The 22,845-nt window shown below is 42.4% G+C and overlaps 1 protein-coding gene across 3 annotated transcripts in view; it reads right to left on the bottom strand.

Moving 5' to 3' along the window:
- Positions 1-12,627: 12,627 nt before the first annotated feature.
- Positions 12,628-22,845, bottom strand: part of BEST3 (bestrophin 3) — a 62,414-nt gene continuing 52,196 nt past the window's right edge. For all 3 annotated transcript variants that reach the window (XM_060194948.1, XM_060194949.1, XM_060194950.1), the window contains one exon: positions 12,628-15,026. In XM_060194948.1, coding sequence (XP_060050931.1) covers positions 14,084-15,026 — 943 coding nt within the window. In that variant the 3' untranslated portion in view covers positions 12,628-14,083. The remainder of the gene's footprint in view (positions 15,027-22,845) is intronic.

Below are 22,845 nucleotides of genomic sequence, written 5' to 3'. Positions count from 1 at the left end.
TACTGATCCTGGGCCCTGAGTATAATTTGATCATAGACTCGACCTCTCTGGATCCCATCCTGCCTTCTTCTGGGTGTGAAAGGATAGACCGCTCTCACTTTTCATCTTGAGCAAGAGCTCCTTCTGTATCAGGTTTTAGTCTCAGCTTGATCATAGAGACGGCTTAATTCTAGTGGTGTTTTCTGCAGAGCTATGTAACAAGCATTTACATGGTCCAGACCATGGGGGATAGGGAAGGGGAGGTCACCAATAGTAAGGTAATAGGAGAGGATGCTAGGAGAGAGTCTGAGCTTAGTGGGGGAGGAGCTCCCTGTGCATGCCACCCTTTCTCTCAAGTCTCTTAGATGCTATTTTGCTTCATGCTAGTATATCTACTTCGCAAGAAGTATGTAGGACACACTAACTGGTTGTTTAATGGGAGGTGTTGGGAGAAAAGAGGCTCACCCCTTGGAGAAAAAGGAAACTGAAAAATTTTTTTTTCCAGGGTTATCACTGGGGCTTGGTGCTTGCACTACAAACCCACTGCTTCTGGAGGCTTTTTTTTTTCTTTCCCTTTTGTTACCCTTGTTATTATTACATTGTTGTTAGTATTACTGTTGTTATTGCTGTTGTCGTTGGTGGATAGGACAGAGAGAATTGAGAGAGGAAGGGAAGACAGAGAAGTGGAGAGAAAGACACCTGCAGACTTGCTTCACTGCCCGCTTGTGAAGTGATCCCCCTGCAGGGGGAGATCGGGGCTCGAACTGGATCTTTATGCCGGTCCTTGTGCTTTGCGCCAAATACTATGCTTAACCCGCTGTGCTACCACCCAGCCCCCTGGAAACTGAATTCTTAACCCAACATTGTGGTGATAATAGGGGAAAAAATGTGGAAGAATCTTGTGGTCTAAGTGTGGGGAAGGACTTTTTTCTTTCCTTTCCTTTTCTTTTCTTTCTCTTTTTCTTTCTTTTTTTTTTCTCTCTCTCTCTCCCCTTCCTTCCTTCCTTCCTTCCTTCCTTCCTTCCTTCCTTCCTTCCTTCCTTCCAGGGTTATCACTGGGGCTTGGTGCCTGCACTATGAATCCACTGCTCCTGGAGGCTATTTTTTCCCTTTTATTGCCCTTGTTGTTTATAATTTTTGTTGTTATTATTATTATTGCTGTCATTGTTGGATAGGACAGAGAAAAATTGAGAGAGGAGGGGAAGACAGAGAAGGGGAAAGAAAGACACTTGCAGATCTGCGTTACCGCCTGCAGGTGATGCGACTCCTTGCAGATGGTGTGGGGCTCAAATCAAGATCCTTGTTGCTGGTCCTTGTGCTTTGCACCATGTGTGCTTAAGCCGCTGCGCTACCGCCCGGCCTCCTCTTTTCTTTTCCTTTCTCCTCCTCCTTTTTTTTTTTTTTGTATGAAAACTTTCTTTTAGAGAAGTGAGGTATATTGTATGCAGAAACACATTTTATTAAGTGAAGAGCAGATAGCTCATACATAGACATATAATTCCAGAGCACTTCTGGGGACTGAACCTAAGACCTTTCATGCCGCATGAAAGTCTTTTTCCATAGCCATTATGCTATCTCCCCAACCCGTTGGGAAGGATTTCTTACTGTAAACTGCAAAGAGCGCACATGTTAAGTGCCCAAGGACCCAGGTTCAAGCTCCTGGTCCCCACCTGCAGGGGGAAAGCTTCACAAGTGGTGAAGCAGGTCTACAGGCGTCTCTCTACCTCTCTATCTCCCCCTTCCCTCTTGATTTCTGGTTGTCTCCATCCAATAAATAAAGATAACTTTAAAAAAAGACTAAAAATGAAAAAACACAAACCAGAAAAATCAATGAGCCTGATTACATCTAAATGAAGGCTTTTTGTTCAACAAATGACACCACAGACACATTACAGGGGCACAAAAGATTGTAAGTGACGGGGAGTCGGGCTGTAGTGCATCGGGTTAAGCGCAGGTGGCGCAAAGTGCAAAGACTGGCTTAAGGATCCCGGTTTGAGCCCCAGGCTCCCCACCTGCAGGGGAGTAGCTTCACAAGCGGTAAAGCAGGTCTGCAGGTGTCTATCTTTCCCTCCCCTTCTCTCCATTTCTCTCTGTCCTATCCAATAACAACAACAATAACTACAACAATAAAACAACAAGGGCAACAAAAGAGAATAAATAAATATTTTAAAAAATTGTAAGTGACTATTGCAAATCAGATACCCAAGAGGCAGCTACTATTCTGGAATATAGCAAGAATCCCTGAAAAATCTATATTTTATTTATTCCTGAAATTCTACAAACATGTATTTTAAATATTTTATTTTATTTTTATCAGAGAGATGCAGAGAGAAAGACACAGAAATACCAGTGTACTGCTCAACTCTGGCTTGTTGGGTTGCTGGGGACTGAACCTGGGAACTTGAAGCCCCAGGCAAGAAAGTCTTTTGCTGAACTATTATGCTGTCTCCCCAGCCCTACAAATATTTTTTTTATCTATTCCTAAAATTCTATAAAACCTATTTCTAAAATTATATGAAAATATAGAATCCCAACAGATAAAAACTAAAAGGGGATTTATGAATTATTATTTTACTTCACTACTATATTTAAAATTTTTGTTATGAAAAGTTTTTTATTTCTTAATTGGAGGATTAATGGTTTATAGTCAACAGTAAAACACAATAGTTTGTACATGTATAACATTTCCACATAACAATGCAACCCTCCCAGGTCCTCCTCTGCCATCATGTTCCAGGACCTGAACCTTCTCCCACCCCAGAGTCTTTTACTTTGGTGCAGTACACCAAATCCCCAGCCTAAGTTCTGCTTTGTGTTTTCCCTTCTGATTGTGTTTGTCAACTTCTGTCTATAAGTGAGATCATCCTGTATTCGTCCTTCTGTTTCTGACTTACCTCACTTAACATGATATCTTCAAGCTCCATCCAAGATGGGGTAGAGAAGGTAAATCCATCATTTTTAATAACTGAGTAGTATTCCATTGTGTATATATACCATAACTTACTCAGCCACTTATCTGTCGTTGGACACCTGAGTTGCTTCTAGGTTTTGGCTATGAGACTTGTAAATTATTCACAAGAGATATTTAATGTCATTTAGTAAGCCAGCTGAAAACCATACAGTATTTGGCAGGTATATGCCAAACTAAACAACACTTAGGGGTGAGGGTAGATAGCATAATGGTTATGTAAAACAACTCTCATGCCTGAGGCTCCAAAGTCCCAGGTTCCATCCCCTGTACCACCATGAACCAGAGCTGAGTAGTATTCTGGTAAAAGTAAATAAATAAATATAAAAAATGTAGACAACAACTAAGGGTCACATTCTACTTGTTAGGTTGGAGAAATGGGAAATCTAGGAGTTGCCCAGCATGGGGTAGGGGAGGGAGTAGTGGAATGTGCTGCTAGGGGTGTGTGCCCACTGGCACTCTTAGTGGGGAGTGGAGCTGGGATTATGCAGTCAGGTGAGATCCAGGCAGGTCCCGTGATCAGCAACCTTCCCTGAGTACACGTGCTAAAGAAATGCTCCTTAGGGGCCAGAAATGCTTTTGAGGGAACTTTCTAAGGGGGTATTGGGTGGAGGTGATGGGAAATGGGGAAGCTTTAAGGCATGTTACATTTTGCTGCAGGTCAAAGCAATGGATTAGACGCACACGATGGAAGTTGAGAGCATCTTAAAAAAATCTTGGGGGGGAGTCGGGCTGTAGCACAGCGGGTTAAGCACAGGTGGTGCTAAGCACAAGGACCCGCATAAGGATCCTGGTTCAAGCCCTGGCTCCCCACCTGCAGGGGTGTCGCTTCACAAGCGGTGAAACAGGTCTGCAGGTGTCTATCTTTCTCTCCCTCTCTCTGTGTTCCCCCTCCCCTCTCCGTTTCTCTCTGTCCTATCCAACAACAATGACAACAATAATAACTACAGTAATAAAACAACAAGGGCAACAAAATGGAATAAATAAAAAAATAAATATAAAAAAATATTTAAAAAAATCTTGGGAGTGTGTGTGTGTGGGAGGTAGCACAGCGGGTTGAATGCATGTGGCACGAAGCACAAGGAATGGCCTAGGGATCCTTATTCGAGGCGCTGGCTCCCCATCTGCAGGGGAGTCGCTTCACAGCTGGTGAAGCAGGTCTGCAGGTGTCTTTCTCTCCCCCTCTGTCTTCCCCTCCTCTCTCCATTTCTCTCTGTCCTATCTAACAACGACGCCATCAATAACAACAATAGTAATAACTACAACAATAAAAAACAAGGGCAACAAAAGGGAAAATAAATAAATAAATATAAACAAAAAATATGTTAAAAAAATTTCACTAAGTGGGAAAAGAGAGAGAGACTAAAAGAAAGAAATGAGACCTACAACACAAAAGTAAGTATCCACTGACGTTAAGAGCACATGCACATGAAAGAGCGATGCCTGCTTTGCAAGAGTGCTTACAAAGGACTTTACAGTAAACAAAGAGGCATGCAGGGAGAACAGAACTGGGGAGGAAAGAAAACACACATGTCCAAACAAAGTGACTGAAACTCAGGGGCATTTTGTGGTTTCCCTGGAACTGCAGAAGAGAGTGACAGATGGGTGAGGGAGGGCAGAGAAGCCATACTCCCTCCTCCTAGCTCTAGCCAAACGGATGAGGCTCTGTACTTACTGTTTCATGAATGACTATGATCAAAAGTCCAACTAGTGACATTATCTAGGAGTTCACCAGTTCCCTGATGTTCTCCTGGCAGTGCTGGGAAATTTGAGGTGTGTGTGTGTGTGTGTGTGTGTGTATGTGTGTGTGTGTATGTATTATCCATGGTCATGCATGACCCAGTGACCAGTGGGAAGTAGTGGACTGACCCTGCCTCTTTTCTACAAAAACATAATTTCCAAAAATAATAAAATACCAAATTATCTCTCTAAATGATATACGATATGCTTTATTTGTTTGGTCCTAAATTAAGACATACATCAAGGTTGAAGCTGGATCCATTCTCTCTCCACAGTCTAGCAGTTTATTGGCACAAGTTCTCATTCATTACAATAGGTTATTGCCAATAGATTATAGTCTCAGAAAAGTACAGTAGGAGCGGTCCAAGGGACTCTCTTCAGGGTGAAGCTTGGGACTCACAGTCAGCTCTCATGGATTTGCATTGTCAGGCCTGTTAGCACCATGGAGACATGGTGATTAGCTCTTGGTTTGCACACAGAAGTTTAGTCGTGTGCTTGGTTTGTTTCTTCTCTTTGAGTTCTACTTATTGCTCTAGTTCATCTCTCTTCATTAACTTCCTTTATGGCTGACTCATTTTCCCCTTCTAGTTTACCCAAGTCAGGTTTCTCATCCTCAGTATGTGAAGCCTGAAGGTTGCTTTGGGGGTCTGTCTGGTGCACCGCAGGCTGTTGAGTGGCATTTCTGGCCTCTAGCCACTAGACAGACCCTAGTCACGCTTTCCAGTATGACAGCCCAGAATGCTTTTGGGCTGGAAGAGTGCCTCCTTTCCTTGAGCTGAGAATCAGTGTCAGATAAAGAACAAAGGGGCTCACCCACATTCCTTGCTTTGGAAATGTTATTATTTGTTTTCAGGATACAAGATGCAGTATCCCTTCAGTTGCCTATCTTAGGGCAATGGACTATTTCAATAGGCCAGTGTCCAAAAGTGGAAGCTCAGCGAAGACAGCTTGTAAGTAAATCATTCAGTCAAAATGCAGTTCCATTCTTTGCCTGAAAACAGAAGAAAACATAACAACCAATGTCCAGACTGAGTTAATTGATTAGGGCAGGTGTGGCAGATTGAGCCCTGTTTTCCAGGGTGGTGGCTTCAGTTTTCCATTTGCCCAATCTGGGAATCAACAGGCTGCACAGCACAGGTGCCAAGGGGAGAGTGAAAAGGTGCGTGACTGCTGAGGGTCATGTCTCTCATGCTTTGCTAGTGGGTTGGGGATCTCCTCTGTCTTTTCTGATATTAAAGAAAAAAATTATTTATTTATTCCCTTTTTCTTGCCCTTGTTTTTATTGTTGTAGTTATTATTGTTGTTGTTATTGATGTTGTCATTGTTGGATAAGACAGAGAGAAGTGGAGAGAGGAAGGGGAGACAGAGAGGGAGAGAGAAAGACACCCGCAGACCTGCTTCACCGTCTCTGAAGCGACTCCCCTGCAGGTGGGGAGCCAGGGGCTTGAACCAGGATCCTTACACTGGTCCTTGCGCTTTGCGCCACGTGCATTTCACATGCTGCATCACTGCCCAACTCCTTCTGAGATTTTTTTGATAAAAGAACAACCCTCTTATTCTTGAACTGACTCTTTCCGTTCAATGGTTATTTTAGCGGAAAAGACTGTCCTGGAAAATCAGGATCCACAGAATGAAGGAGAACAGGACATGCCAAGGAAGTGGAGCTCAATTTGAATGAGTTCAATAAGACAAAACGAGGGACATCCCTGACCATCAATGTCAGTATCACTGCACACCAGAAAAAGGTTGTTGTTCATCATGTAGATGATAACTGTAAGGAGAAAAAGGTGAAGGGATTAGACTGTTTTTGTTGATCTTGTTGCTGAGGCTTCACGGCTCCTAGCTGACTTTTTCAGACATAGACTGAAGAGACAGAGAGACGCGGGGCAAGAGGGAAAGACCCCACAGCACCAAAGCTTTCCCTGGTGTGATGGGAATAGGGGCTCAAACCAGAGTTGTGCCATGGCCAGACAGGCAGGCGCCTTCTCAGGTGAACTTTCTTGCTGGTGACTCTGGGTTTAGATTCTAATTGGATTCTTTTTTCTTTTTATAGTTGCTACAGCTGTAGTTACGAATACTGATACAGGACCAGGCTTAGAGAGATTATTCTGGATTGGCAGTCATAACATATTTTTCTTTTTTTCTTTTTGCCTCCAGGGTTATAGCTGCGGCTTGGTGCCTGCACCACGAATCCTGGAGGCCATTTTTTTCCCCTTTTGTTGCCCTTGTTGTTTCATCATTGTTGTGGTTATTATTGTTGTTGTTGTTGATGTGATTGTTGTTGGATAGGACAGAGAGAAATGGAGAGAGGAGGGGCAAGAAAGAGAGGGGGAGAGAAAGATAGACACCTGCAGACCTGCTTCACCGCTTGTGAAGCAACCCCCCTGCAGACGGGGAGCCGGGGCTCGAACCAGAATCCTTACGCTGGTCCTTGCGCTTCACGCCATGTACGCTTAACCTGCTGCACTACTGCCCGACCCCCCGTAACATATTTTTCTATGTTTTCTAATGTGTTATGAATTTTTCCAACAACCCAATGTGTCCAAAGGAATTCTCTAACTTTGAACAAGGGGAGTAAATTCTCTAGATTTATAGTGAGAAGAAGAAAATCAATGCATTTTTGTTTGTTTGTTCCATTTCCATGTTTTAACTGAGGGGACTGACACCTTTAACAGGTTAGAGGAGGAATTCCTCACCATAGTGATGAGAAGACCTGTGGGAAGGGAAAGAATGACAAAAACTACCAAAGAGAAGTGTTGCAAAGTATGGGAAACACATGAAAAAAGAAAAAGAAGGGAAGCCACAAAGAGAAACGACAAGCTTCCTGAATGAAAGAGAGCAGGATCCTGGAGCATCAGGGGATCCAGATAAGCTGAGGCCAGAAGTGGAAGAGAAGTCCTTTGTTTTGCAGATGGTACATCCATGGAGGCTTCAGTCCCCAGCCATGCCCACTGCCAGTGCTGCTGGGACTCTGGGCCCCCTCACAGGGCCAGTGGGCTGATGCAGAGAAGAGCCGTTTCTCAGGTAAAGACTATAGAACTAGGGAGGACAAATGCCACTCAAGTTCACTGGGCACTCAGAGGGGGTTCACGTGCTAGTCTTGGAGTCCTGTCCCATTACACTTGCTATGTGTTCATTGCTGCTGGTGGCAGTGAACCGGACACAGATTACAGCGAATGCCGAGCAGAGCAGAGCAGACCTGAGCTAAGCCTGTACTTAGCACAGAGATTCCCAAAAGAGTAGGTTATAGGATAAGAAGGTTTCAGAAAATGACTGTGGATGGAATCAGTTTCTCTGGAGAGGGGAAAAAGCTGAAGGAGCTGGGGTGGGCGGGGGGAAGACATTGGGAAAAGGATATATGTTTAAGTGAATCTTTATCTTTTTGTAGAGGGGTTGTGGCTTGCATGTGAGTGATTTTACTTCTTGGTAGACTTTTATTTTATTATTATTATTATTATTTTTTAAACAAAGCACTGCTCAGCTCTGGCTTATGGTGGTGTGGGGGATTGAACCTGGGACCTCAGAGCCTCAGGTATGATAGTTTCATTACAGAATTATTAGGCTATCTCCCCCACCCTTGGCAGACTCTGTCATTCAGACAGAGACACAGAGAGAGACTCCATAGCATCAGAATTTCCCCCAATGTCATAGCACTGCCAGGGCTCAAACTGGGGCCATGATGAGGCATGTACCCTACCCAGTGAACTATCTCTTGACTTCTGAGTCTTTGCTAAAAAAAAAATAAAAACAAATGGGACATTTAACATTTCTCTGTTTCATTTAAAATACATTGTACTAGGGGCTGGGCAGTAGTGCAGCGGGTTAAGGACACATGGTGTAAGGATCCAGGTTTGAGCCCCCAGCTGTCCACTTGCAGGGAGGTTACTTCGTAGGTAGTGAAGCTAGTCTGCAGGTGTCTATCTTTCTCCCTCACCCCGTCTTCCTCTTCTCTCTCAGTTTCTTTCTTTTTTTTAAAAAATTTTTTATATTTATTTACTTTCCCTTTTGTTGCCCTTGTTGTTTTATTGTTGTAGTTATTATTGTTGTTGTTACTGACATCGTCATTGTTGGATAGGACAGAGAGAAATGGGGAGAGGAGAGGAAGACAGAGAGGGGAGAGAAAGATAGACACCTGCAGACCTGCTTCACTGCTTGTGAAGTGACCGCCCTGCAGGTGGGGAGCTGGGGACTCAAACCCGAATTCTTAAGGTAGTCCTTGCACTTTTCACCACATGTGCTTAACCTGATGCGCTACTGCCCAACTCCCTTCTCTCTCAATTTCTCTCTGTCCTATCCAACAAAAACAACAGCTATAACAATGGCAACAAAAATGGGAAGAATACCCTCCAGGAGCAGTAGATTCATATAGATATTTTTTCTTTTTCTTTCTTTCGTCTTCTTCTTTTTTTTTTTACTGGCCCATGTGGTGACACACTTGGTTGAGCACACACATTACAGTATGCAAAGACCCAGGTTCAAGGCCCAGGTCCCCACCTGCAGCAGAGAAGCTTCCTAAGTGGTGAAGCAGGGCTATAGGTATTTCTCTTTCTCCCTCTACCTCCCCCTACTCTCAGTCTCTGTCTGTCTCTATCCAAAATAAATCATATAAAATAAATGTTTCCTAATGGTTATGCAAAAGGACTTGCATGCCTGAACCAGCAAAGGTTCAATTCCTAGTACCACCATAAGTCAGAGCTGAGCTGTATTCTGGTAAAAAATGGCTACCCACACCCATTTTCAATAGCTTAGCTGAACTGAGCTGGAAGTGAATGTCTACAATGGTGGAAGGGATGAATTGCAAAGTAGTTGGACTAGTTAAACAGGGAAAGAAAATCATTCTTTTTATTTTATTTTATTTTATTTTATTTTATTTTATTGCTGGGGCTAGGTGCCTGCACTACAGTTCACTGCTCCTGGAGGCTATTTTTCTCATTTTTGTTGCTCTTGCTGCTGCTGTTGTATAGGAAAGAGAGAAATGGAGAGAGATGGGGAAGATGGGGAGGGGGGAGGGAGAGGGATATAGACACCTGCAGACCTGCTTCACTGCTTGTGAAGCAACCCCCAGCAGTTAAGGAGCCAGAGACTCAAAACGGGATCCTTGTGCAGATACTTACTTGCGCTTCACTCTACATGCCCTTAACTTGGTGTGCTACTGCTCGTCCCCCCTTTTTTTTTGGAGGGTGAAGTCACTAAATTCTTGAATGACAGAGAAAATGTTCATGGGCCTTTACTTTTGGACTCTAGAATCAGGACAGTTACTTCTGCATAACCACTATGTTACCTCCCTAGCTCCCACTGTAGTTATTTCTGAAGGGCAAAGGGAGGAGTCAATAAACAGAAAGACACTGTCTCAGTGCAGCTTACAGCAAGTGCAGTGCAGAGCAGCGCAGAGCCTGTTCTTAAACATACAGATGACCAAAAGAGTTTGTCGCCACACCTTGCAACAGTTCATCGAGGGCCACAAGTTTCCAGAGTTTAGGAGAAAGTAGGCTAGCTTGGTAATGAAATCAGGCACCGGAGAAGAAATCATTTTGTTTGTGCAACTTTGATCTGTGTCACGTAAAACCTCATTTTAAAACAACTGGATGATTTCTTCATCTGCCTTGGGCAATTGCTGGCTTGAGTTATAGCTGAATCCAACTGCATGGGTTTATTGGAAGAGTCATTATTCAGTTTTTCATGCAAGGAGAGAATGAAAGGCCATCTCAGATTTTTATGAAATACTGGAAAAAAAAATCCAAGCAAAGGCACACAGGGGAAAAGATGGAAGCTAAGACAAGTGAGCATCTAGTTCTCCACAAAATGTATGATTCTGTTTGTGTGGAATTTATCACCTGGGGCTTAGGAGCAAAAATTGATTATATTTCAAGAGAGGCTGCATAGAAACATATTTGAATTTGCCTAATAGATAAAATCAAAGAGAAGAAAACAGAGGGGTTTAAGATGAAACAGCCTTGAAAACAGAATGAAGAGGTTAGTGGAGCAGGTTAGGACTCCTGCCCTTTAGTAATGTTATATTGGGGCTTGATCCCATAATCTATGCAGTACTTTGGGGCTACCGGCACCTTCCCAGGTGCTAATGTTATTTACGTGCATAGAGAAACCACCAAGGTATAATATTTCTCCCAATGTAATGACTCTTCATTTTTTGACACAAGTCAATTGAAGTTAAGTGCCATTGCTTCCATACAGCTGGACCTGTTGGATTCAATGTTTCATCTGATTCAAGAAGTGCTAATTATAGTACTGCTTGTCATGAACAGTTAGGAGGGATGGGGAAAATCCTGTCAATTTTCTTCTGTCAGAATAAGGGGACAAGGGATAAGGCTCAAAGTCAGAGTAAGGTCCTCCTGAACTGAAGCAAAAGACACAGGAAGGCCCAGAAAGGTCTCTGAGGTTGGATGTTCAGGCATGGCCTTTGGGGAAGCATTCTCTGGAATTCTAGGCAAACTTCTGGAGAATTCAGAATCTCTGACACACACAGAAGGCTTGCAAGGGCCAAGAGGGTGGCCTTTTGAGTGCAAATTAAACGTGGGTTTGAATCCCAACTATGCTGTTTCCTGGCTGTGTGATTTTAGTCAAGTTACTTTAGTTCTGGAAAGCTGCTTTTTGTTTCATCTTTAAAATGGATATATATATATATACATATATATATATTGCCTTCAGGGTTATTGCTGGGGCTTGGTGCCTGCAATGCGAATCCATTGCTCCTGGAGGCCATTTCTTCCCACTCTGTTGCCCTTGGTATTATCATTATTGTTATTGTTGCCATTGATGTTATTGTTGTTGGATAGGACAGAGAGAAATGGAGAGAGGAGGGGAGACAGAGAGGGGGAAAGAAAGATGAAAGAAAGACACCTGCAGACCTGCTTCACCGCCTGTACAGTGACTCCCCTGCAGGTGGGGAGCCAGGAGCTCAAACTGGGATCCTTAACACGGGTCTTGCTCTTTGTGCCATGTGGGCTTAACCTGCTGCGCTACCGCCAGACTCCCGGAGATAATATTTTATACCATGCTGTACTATTTTATTCTTTTACCATTATTATGTTTTAAAGGGATAATGGTGTGTCTACAGTTACTGGGCACTCCCCAAAATATTGTTAGGGCAGGGAATGGGGAACTTTTTTTTTTTAGTAGTATTTACTAAAAAAAAAAAAAAATAAGTACTTATTTTTAAAAAGATTAATTTTTAATTTTATTTTTATATTTATTTGTTTTTGCCTCCAGAGTTATTGCTGGGGCTTGGTGCCTGCACTATGAATCCACTGTTCTGTGACCATTTTTTCTATTTTTTGGATAGGACAGAGAAATTAAGAGGGGAGAGGAAGATACAGAGAGAGAGAGAAAGACACCTATAGACCTGCTTCACTGCTTGCAAAGCGACACACCCCCGTAGGTGGGAAGCTAGGGGCTCGAACTGGAATCTTTGCATGGGTCCTTTCGCTTTGCACTATGTGTGCTTAACTCAGTGTGCCCGCCACCCAGCACCCTCTCTTAAATATTTTTTAAACATGTTATTTTTCTTATATCTGATAGGATAAAGAGTCATTGAGACGGAAGGGAGAAACAGGAACAGAAGAAGAGAGACACTTGCAGTATTGCTTCACTGATTGTGAAGCTTCCCTCCTGCAGATGAGGAGCAGGAGCCTGAACCTGGGTCCTTGTGCCTGATGTTGTGTGCACTCAACTGTGTGTACCACCACCCAGTTTCATATTTATTTATTTATTTATTATAATGAGAGAGAGAGAGACTGCCCAACTACAAAACTGCTCAGCTTTGGCTTATGGTGGTGCTGGGGACTAAATCTGGGACCTCAGAGCCTCAGGCATGAAATTACCATTATTGTTTTATAACAACTCACAGGACTCCTGTGAGGATTTGTGAGAGCATCTGTGAACTTTACATATCCCTGCCTGGCACACTGTGAACACTCAATACATAGTAGTTATTAGGGTTATTTTATTGTATAAGCTATCAGTAGTCCAGTTGTATTGTGTGACAGATATACTGAGTACAAGGCCTTCCAGACAAAGAGGCTTTAACGAACAGCCACTTCCAAGAGCTCCTTGGAAGGAATTAGTCATCACCCCATCCCTATCTTGAAGTCTTGGACCCCCTTCATCTCCCAGCTCCAATAGCTTGCCTCATCCCAAACAATCTGGCAGACATTGATTAACTGGTCCCACGTTGTGATACCAATGGGATTTTTGTTTTAAGAGTCTAATAGATTCAAGTCATGTCATTTGCTGGTTTTGGTTATATAAATTTCACATTTTCTCAGTTTTGGTTTTTTCCAGTGTTTAAGACCAAAGAAAAAGTGCAGAGAGAAATGGCCAGGACTCTCTTTCACAGTGAGACTGAAGTGTGTCAAGCTGGGTTTATTGATATCTGTGGTCACTCTGTAGGAGACTTCACCAGCGCCTCAGATTTTGAAAGCAATGGCAAGAAGTAAGCAGTGAAATGGGCGAGAGAAAGCAAAGCCTGAAAAGTGGGACAGACTGGAGTCACAGAGAAGGAGCAAGACTAGGGAGAAGGGAAGGAGGAGAATAAAAGAGAAGAGAAGAAAAAAAATGCAGTGCTGAAAGGAAAAGAGGAAATTGAAGAGGGTTGAAGCTGATGAAATTCAAGAGTTAGAATGGGAAGCAACGCAGGAAGTGATGCAGTGGGTAAAGCGTCGGACTCACAAACAGATAGTCCAGACCAAATTTGATCACTGGTGGTGTGTTTTTTGGAGTGATATTCTGGTTTGTCCTCTCTCCCCCCCACCCCTCCTTTCCACGCTCCCTCCCTCCTTCTCTTACTCTCATTAATGAATAAATAAATCTTAAAACAAAGAATTGGAAGTGAAAATAATTACAGGAGTGATATGGTTAGAATGTTTTCAACAGAGAATCATAGTTAGGAAGTATGTCTGAGGCATTCTATATCTATTGTCCTATTTTTATATTGAAGAGAAAAAATAGAAATGAATAGTTCTTTGTCTCCAACTGGCAAAACGGTGGGATTGGACAATGGTCTATAAGACTGTTTCTTTTTCTTTCTTTCTTTCTTTCTTTTTTTTTTTTTTTAATATTTATTCCCTTTTGTTGCCCTTGTTATTTTGTTGTTGTAGTTTATAAGACTGTTTCTAAAGCTAACTCTATGAATTTATAAATCATGTATATATATTTGATATTCTACATTTGGTTAAGCTATGTCACTGTGGTCTGCATCATTTCTGTAAAAGATGCTTAGTGATGGATGATGTGGATGTGTTTGATTTTCTCAGTTTGCACAACCTCAGGATTGTAATGACTTTCTAAGTTTTAAGTATCATATATAGTGCTATCTTTAAAAAGAAACTGACCAGCCCCCCAGATATGTTCTGGAACTAATGCTGAACTTAAAACTCTAGACTAGAACCAGGTCCTAGAACTTTCTGGCATTCCTTTGGGGGATTCCTCGTTTTGCTCGTTGTTAGGCTCTATGATATCTGTTTCCTTGGTGTCCAGGTTTTCAATTAAATACAGCACATCATGAGTGTCTGGAGAGCCAGCCACAAAACTGATACCACTGGACTGTGAGGATGTTTCTGTGTCCCGTAAAAGAGCGGGCTCAGAGCTCACGGGATCTGGATTTAGTCCTGCCAAGGAGGTGTGACTGGACTCCAGGAACCCTGGGAGGCTCCACCTTTTGGGGAACAAGCCATTCTCATCCGGGTATTCCTCTGAAGGAAAGTCAAGGATATTTCTCTCAGTTATGACTGGAATGGTCTGGCGACTGGGCTCTTCAGGGGTTGTCTCTTTTTCTGGGGGAAACGAGATCAGTCCAATAGGGTCCTCCTGGGGCCTAGGTTGGCTTGGCTGAACGCCAGTAAAATCTGAACTCTGGATGGAGGCCAGAGAGTGATGGTGGTGGTGATTTTCTGATGCCTCTTCTGCTGTGATCAGCACCTCAGGGACCTGTGGCATTTTGGTAGGGGAGGCCCTCACGCTGGGCTGTGGGGTCAGGCTCTGCAAAGTGCTCGTCCTGCTGGTCTCCCTGATTGTGGACAGCTCTCCCACGCTGGAATGCAGCTTGGGGCTTCCCTCCTGGGACCTGGCTTGCTTCCGGAAGGCCGAGGTACGGTGCGGGCTACTGGAGGGCACATCCAGCAGGTCCCTGGTGGGGCTGACGTCCACCGGGGGGAAGAACACGGAACTATCACTGGCCTGCCGCCCATAGCTTCTCCTCCGCGGGCTTGAGGGATTTTCGTGCGTGCTCAGGAACCTCTTGACTTTTCTAATCACAGAGTGACGATGGCCATGCTTCTCATAATCCCACAGCCAGTCTTCACCAGGGATGCTGGACCTAGACAGCCTGCAACAACAAAATGATAAGAATGCAGAGGCAACATAGCTGCAGGGGCTTCGCTGCAGGAATAGAGTCTCAAGTGAAGAGGTGAGTGTGGTTATTTTTTAAATTACAAATTTTTGAAATGAAGAGGCAAAGAGGACTGAGGTATTCTAGCAGAGGTTCTCAAATTTTTTGGTCAAGGTATTCTTTTAAATTCTTAATTTTTTTAAAATTGAAGTTATATTGTATTATAACATGATAGAAGCTTTAGATGTCATATATATATATATATATATATATATATATATATACATACCACTTTAAGTTCACTACTAAGTGTAAGTCTAACCTTCACCACATAATTGATTCCTTTTAAATTTTGTCAAGTGCATCACTCAGGTTTGAGCCTGGGTCCCACTACATTGAAGGAAATTTCAGTGCTGTAACTTTTTTCCCTTTCTCTGCTTTTCTGTATCTAGAAAAAAAATTATTGTGAACACCAAAGGAAAAAAAATACTGTGAATCTCAAAGGAATTTGTTGATGTAGGTTATAGCTATTATTATACTATATCAGAAATGATAACCAAATATAACTGAATATGAAACAAAAATATACAAGCACACATTCCATCATCACACAGAATGTTGCTTCTGGAAAAGTCCAGTCTACACCTATATGAAAGAACAAGAGTAAAAAACAAAAAACAAACAAAACAAAAACCGACCAACCAAAAAAAAAAAAAAGATATATTTTGTGTCATTAAGAACATAGCTAGGGAGTCAGGTGGTAGCGCAGCAGGTTAAGCGTACGTGGCGCCAAGTGCAAGGACCAGCATAAGCCTCCGGCTCCCCACCTGGAGGGGAGTCGCTTCACAGGTGGTGAAGCTGGTCTGTTGGTGTCTATCTCTCCCGCTCTCTGTCTTCCCCTCCTCTCTCTATTTCTCTCTGTCCTATCCAACAACAATGACATTAATAATAACTACAACAACAAAACAACAAGGTAACGAAAAGGAATAAATAAATAAATATTTAAAAGAAAAAAAGTTAAAAAAGAACATAGTTAAATAACAACAACAATAATAACTACAACAATAAAACAACAAGGGCAATGAAAGGGAATAAATGAATATTAAAAAAAAGAACAGTTAAAAATTAAAAATTTGGGCCCTTGGGGTCAGGCAGTGGCGCACCTGGTTAAGCAAACATACAACAGTACATAAGAACCTGGGTTCAAATCTCTTGCCCCGACCTGCAGGGGGAAAACTTCACCAGAAATTGAGAGGGAAAGGGTGATAGAGAGGGAGCGAGACAAAGAGAAACCTTCACTACTTGTAAATCTATCCTCCTGCAGGTGCAGACTGGGGGGCTCAAACTGGGTCCTTGCGCATTGAACATGTGCACTCAACCAGGTGTGCCGTTGCCTGGCCCCAATTTCTTTCTATATCTATCCAATAATAAATAAACAAAACTAAAAAAAAGTGCTTGGGTCTTGAGTCTTGGGGATCCCTCTGGGCCCCTGATAAACTCTGAGAATCACTCATTTACAGACTTGGATATTTAAAACAAGATATATTATGTGTTCTTTCTCCCTAAATATAGGTAGGGACTAAGAATAAATGTTTTAGATTCAGACTTCTGGATTTAGCCCTCTCTTGTGTCACCGCCTAGCCCCAATATGTAAGGTGGTTATAGCAAGAGAGGGCTAAATCCAGAAGTCTGAATCTAAAATATTTGTTCTTAGTCCCTTTAAAAAATATTTTATTTATTTTGGATAGAGACAGAGAGAAGTTGAAAAGGGACAAGGAGAGAGAGAGAGAGAAAGCGAGAGAGAGAGAGAGACCTGTAGCACTATTTCACCACTTGTGAAGCTTCCCCCCACAGGTGGGGATGAGGAGCTTGCACAATGTAATATGTATACTCAAACATGTATGCCACCTCCAGACCCCCTTAATTTCTTTTTATTGAAGTGTCATTGCATTAGAAGACGATACACATTTCAGGTGTGCATTATCAGAAATTAGTATGGCTGGGTTGGGGAGACAGTATAATGGTTATGGGAAAGGCTTTCATGCCAGAGACTCTGAGGTCCCAAGCTCAGTCTCCAGCACCATGATAAGCCAGGGCTGAGCAGTGTGCTGGTCTGTCTGTCTCTGTATCTTCTTCTCTGTCTCTCTCTTACTAAATAAAAGAACAACTATAAAGAAATTAGCATACATGTTCCCTCTGCTCTGATTTACACTTCACCCCTTCAAGCCCCTAGTTTTCTTCTTTTCCTTCTGGTAACCACAAATTGGTCTGAGAGTCTACAAATTTGCTATCCTATTTATTTCATTTGTTTGTCAAGTGATGAATTAGAGCCCAGGGAAAGAATAATGAGCAAGATACAGTTCTGGTACAGAGGTAGTTTGAAAATACTCGTGGACAACTCTGCATTTCTGTCTGTTCACATAGGGTTAAGGAAAGAAACACACAGCCTGTAGGAAGCACATCCTTTGCAGGCCGTGTGGGCTCGCCCTGTGGCTATAGCTCCCTTGTGATTAGGTTGGGTGGATTGGCTATTGCTAAGAATTTTTTCTTGAAGTTTTAATATATAAGATATATAGTGGGTTGGTGAGATAGTATAATGGTTATGTGTATGCAAAAGAACTTCCACATCTAAGGATCTCATGTCCCAAGTAAAAGTCCCAAGACCACCACAAGTCACAGTTAAGCAGTACTCTGGTTAAAAAAATAGATACTGGGAGTCAGGTGGTAGCGCAGCGGGTTAAACGCAGGTGGCGCATTGCGCAAGGACCGGCGGAAGGATCCCGGTTCGAGCCCCCAGTTCCCAACCTGCAGGAGAGTCGTTTCACAGACAGTGAAGCAGGTCTGCAGGTGCCTATCTTTCTCTCCCCCTCCTCTCTCCATTTTTCTCTGTCTTATCCAACAGTGATGACATCAATAACAACAACAACTACAACAATAAAACAACAAAGGCAACAAAAGGGAATAAATAAATATTTAAAAAAATAGATACTAAAGATTCAAAACAATAAATTCTGCCATTGTAATTATTATCATCGTTATTATTATTTCTTTGTTGATGTTGAGCCTTTAACAACCTAGGTCAATTTTTTCAGACACTCAGAGAGACAGAAACAGAGAGACAAAGGAAAGATACCACAGCACTGAAGCTTTGCCCAGTGTGTGTGTGTGTGTGTGTGTGTGTGTGTGTGTGTGTTTGTGTGTATGTGTGTGTATTCTGATTAAACTCACTTAGTTACAAGAGTGTGCCTGTGGGGCCAGGCGGTGGTGCACCTGGTTAATCACTCACATTACAGTGCCCAAGTTCAAGCCCCCGTCTCCACTTGCAGGGGGAAAGCTTCACAAGTGGTGAAACAGGGATGCAGGTGTCTCTCTGTCTCTCTCCCTATCTCCCCCTCTCCTCTCCATTTCTCTCTGTCTCTATCCAATTATAAAAAAAAAGAGTGTGCCTGTATAGGTTTAAATTTGGCTTAGTCAAATGGACCAAGCAGGCCCCCTCCCAGGTAGCAAGCTTGCTAGCCATATACTATCACTTTTAATCTTCAACGCCAACATAAAATGGATAGTTGAGATCACACCTAGACTACTTGCTAGCAAGGCCTCCTCCTGCCCCAGGTTACATAGTTGTCTCACATCTTGTGGGTTTACAGTCTCAGTGGGCTTCCAAGAAGAACCACCTCAAGCCTGGCCCTGACGCTACACATGCTTATGCTGACTCTGGGAGCAGCAGTAACGGGACCTCCTATTCCAGTGTTCATGTTGACATCTCTGGTGACAAGATGCTTTAATTAAGCCAGGTGCATTTTATGTAACATGCAGGAGAAGGATGGGTCAGCATCAGGCTGGTGTAACCTGAAGGGGTAAAGTGAGTAGCCAGAGAAAATGCCGTCTGTCCATGTTTATGAATAAAAGATGGATGACTGAGATGATGAACTGACTAAGTGTCCCTGGATAGTGTCCAGTTACATCCTCGTGCTACTATCTTAAAACCCCATGGTGCCCTTGGCTACCAGATAGCCTTCTGGCCCACCCTCTGCTGTGCACGGCTCAGCTCTTGTTACACTGACTTGAGAAATGCAGACTCATGCTTTAGTGGCCTTGGTGACCCTGCTTCTTAGGTTTCAGCAGGCCAGCTCTCCAGTCACACTTGGAGCCCATGTGGTAAGGGAGGCTAGCACCCAGAGGCCAGGCACGCTGGTTGTGCTCTGGGGTGGCAATCCCTATATACCCGAGGCCTCTGTCGTCCAATTGGGGTCTCTATTTTCCTTTGGGATTTATCTTCCTGAGCTATGTCTACACCATGAAATCTTGTAAGAATGATAAAATCTTCTAGGCAGAAATGTTTCTGTTATTATCAATTTAAAACTTCATGAATCCAAAGGCAAAAACCAAACCAAACCAACCAAACAAACAAAATAACAAAATTATGTGGATATGTATGTTCAGCTGGAGCCAGAGGATAAGGTCCTGAGTTATAAATGATTTAAAGATACATTAGTTGCGGACTTCCGGAGGTGGAGCTACGAGCAGCAGATGGCTTTCTCTCCTCTCCTCTCCTCTCCTCTCCTCTCCTCTCCTCTCCTCTCCTCTCCTCTCCTCTCCTCTCCTCTCCCGGATCAACTAGGAATACCAAAGGAGACCACCCGGACGGAAACAAGACAGGACTAGAATGACCACAGGAACCCAGTAAATCACCCGTGAGTACAAACACGCATGGCTGGTGATAGAGAGGAGAGAGGTGCCTAAGGAGAGATTAAGTGACTGCTAACAGTTCAACAGTTTATCAGTGGAGACACCACCTCCAGTCTGCTCCACCAACAAGGGGAGAGCTGAAGGGAGGAGAGGACTCCCCAGAGACTCACCAAGTGCAACTCTGAGTCTCCATTGCTACTACCCTCAGAATCTGGAGCAGCAACAGGGAGGGACACCAGGGGACAGAGATCTAACCAGGAAACTCAGGAGAAGACCTATACCTCGGTAGCATAGCTGAGGGGCTGTGAAAGTCTCTTTGCATAACCACTGGTTTATCTCTGCCACACCCTGCTTTATCTCTTTGTCAGGAGTCAGTGATTAAGCTAAGAAGCCTATTGAAAGTTTAAATGCCCTCAGGCTCCCACAGCCTACAGGGAAGAAAAAAAAAAAAGGCTTTTACACCACTGAGCTCCAACTCAGGGATTGAAAAAACTGTTAACTTCCACCACTGTAAACCCTTTAATTAACTTACTTAGACACAAGTCAATCCAGGCAACAGTGACCAATAATTTGAAAAGTACTGATAAAGGGAACTCATAACATAATATATAAAATGGTTAAAACAACAAGAAAAAATATTGGAGACTCGAACCAGGACAAGAGTCCAGCTAAAAGTCCTCCAGAGGGTGAAGCACAAAACAACGAGTTCAACATCCAAACATTAGCTAAGGAAATAATCACAGGAGTGAGTAAAGAATTTGAAAAAATTGTAATCAGAAATGCAGGAACAACAAATGAGAATATGGAAGAAAATTCTAATAATCTCATGGTTATTAGAGAGCTGAAAGCTGAAATCGCTGAGCTAAGAAGGCAACTAGCTGAACAAGCTAAGACAGTATCAGAACAGGGCAACAAAATAGATGAACTCCAGAAAGCAGTAGAGGGCAGAGAGAATAGAATCAATGAGGCTGAAGACAGAATTAGCAAGATTGAGGTTGAATTAGAGACAACTAAAAAAGAAGTAAGAGATCTCAAAAAGAGATTAAGAGATGCTGAAAACAACAACAGAGTCCTATGGGATGACTTCAAAAGAAACAATATACGCATTATTGGCTTACCAGAGGAAGAAAGAGAAGGAGAGGAAGAAAGCATTCTCCAGGCCATAATAGCTGAAAATTTCTCTAGTCTAGACAATACCAAAGACATAAAGATTCAAGAAGCCCAGAGGGTCCCAAACAGAATTAACCCAGACCTAAAGACACCAAGACATGTCATACTTAGAATGGAAAGGAATAAGGATAAAGAAAGGATCCTCAAGGCTGCAAGAGAAAAACAAAGAGTCACCTACAAAGGAAAACCCATAAGATTAGCAGCAGACTTCTCCATACAAACACTACAGGCCAGAAGAGAATGGCAAGATATCTATCGAGTGCTCAATGAGAAAGGCTTTCAGCCAAGAATACTATATCCTGCTAGACTGTCATTCAGACTAGATGGAAGCATCAAAACCTTCTCAGACAAACAACAGTAGAAGGAAGCAACCATCACCAAGCCTGCCCTGAAAGAAGTTCTGAAAGGTCTCCTATAAACAACCAGACCACCACAAATAGGACATATATCAAAACACTCTAAAACTCTACAAGAATGGTGTTAAAATATCTTCAATCTTTGATATCAATAAATGTCAATGGCCTGAATTCACCTATTAAAAGACACAGAGTAGCAAGATGGATCAGAAAACACAACCCAACAATATGTTGTCTACAGGAAACTCACCTAACTCAACAAGACAAACACAGACTTAAAGTGAAAGGATGGAAAACTATCATACAAGCCAATGGCCCACAAAAAAGGGCAGGAACAGCTATTCTCATATCTGACAAGATAGACTTTAAAATAGATAAGATTAAAAAAGATAGGAATGGACACTACTTAATGCTCAGAGGATCAGTCAATCAAGAGGACTTAACAATTATTAATATCTATGCACCCAACGAGAAGCCATCTAAATACATCAAACTCCTACTGAAAGAGCTACAGCAATATATTAACAGTAAAACAATCATAATAGGGGACTTCAACACCCCACTATCTCAACTTGACAGATCACCCAGGAAGAAAATCAGTAAAGACATAAGGGAGCTAAATGAAGAGATAGATAAACTAGAACTATTGGACATTTTCAGAGTCATTCATCCCAAGAAACTGGAATACACATTTTACTCAAATCCACATGGATCATTCTCAAGGATAGACCATATGTTAGGCCACAAAGACAGCATCAGCCAATTCAAGAGCACTGAAATCATCCCAAGCATCTTCTCAGACCACAGTGGAATTAAACTAACACTTAACAATCAACAAAAGATTAGTAACAGTCCCAAAATGTGGAAGCTCAACAGTACGCTTCTTAACAACTTCTGGGTCAAAGAGGAAATCAAGGAAGAAATCAAAATATTTCGTGAGTTCAATGAAAATGAAGACACAAGCTATCAAAATATTTTGGACACAGCTAAAGCAGTCCTAAGAGGGAAGTTCATAGCTATACAAGCACACATTAGGAAACAAGAAAAGGCACAAATAAACAGCCTGATTGCTCATCTTAAAGACCTAGAAGAAGAACAACAAAGGAATCCTAAAGCAACCAGAAGGACAGAAATCACTAAAGTTAGGGCAGAAATAAATAACATTGAGAATAGGAAAACCATACAAAAGATCAATGAAAGTAAATGTTGGTTCTTCGAAAGAGTAAACAAAATTGACAAACCTTTAGCCAGACTCAGAAAACAAAAAAGGGAGAAGACCCAAATAAATCGGATAGTAAATGAAAGAGGAGATATCACAACAGACACAGCAAAAATTCAACATATCATGCGAGGCTTCTATGAACAACTATATGCCACCAAGCTAGAGAACCTGGAAGAAATGAATGATTTCCTAGATACCTACCAACTTCCAAAACTAAGTAAAGAGGAAGTGGATAACATGAACAGGCCCATCACAGCTAATGAAATTGAAACAGTTATCAAAAATCTTCCCAAAAATAAAAGTCCTGGACCAGATGGTTTTACAAATGAATTCTACAAACCTTTCAAAGAAGAACTAATACCTCTACTTTTAAAAGTCT

Source organism: Erinaceus europaeus, chromosome 7 (genome assembly GCF_950295315.1).
Source record: "Erinaceus europaeus chromosome 7, mEriEur2.1, whole genome shotgun sequence".
In the NCBI taxonomy this organism is placed as follows: domain Eukaryota; kingdom Metazoa; phylum Chordata; class Mammalia; order Eulipotyphla; family Erinaceidae; genus Erinaceus; species Erinaceus europaeus.
Note: the sequence above shows the minus strand (reverse complement) of the source record. Positions and strands in the feature narration are given on the sequence as shown.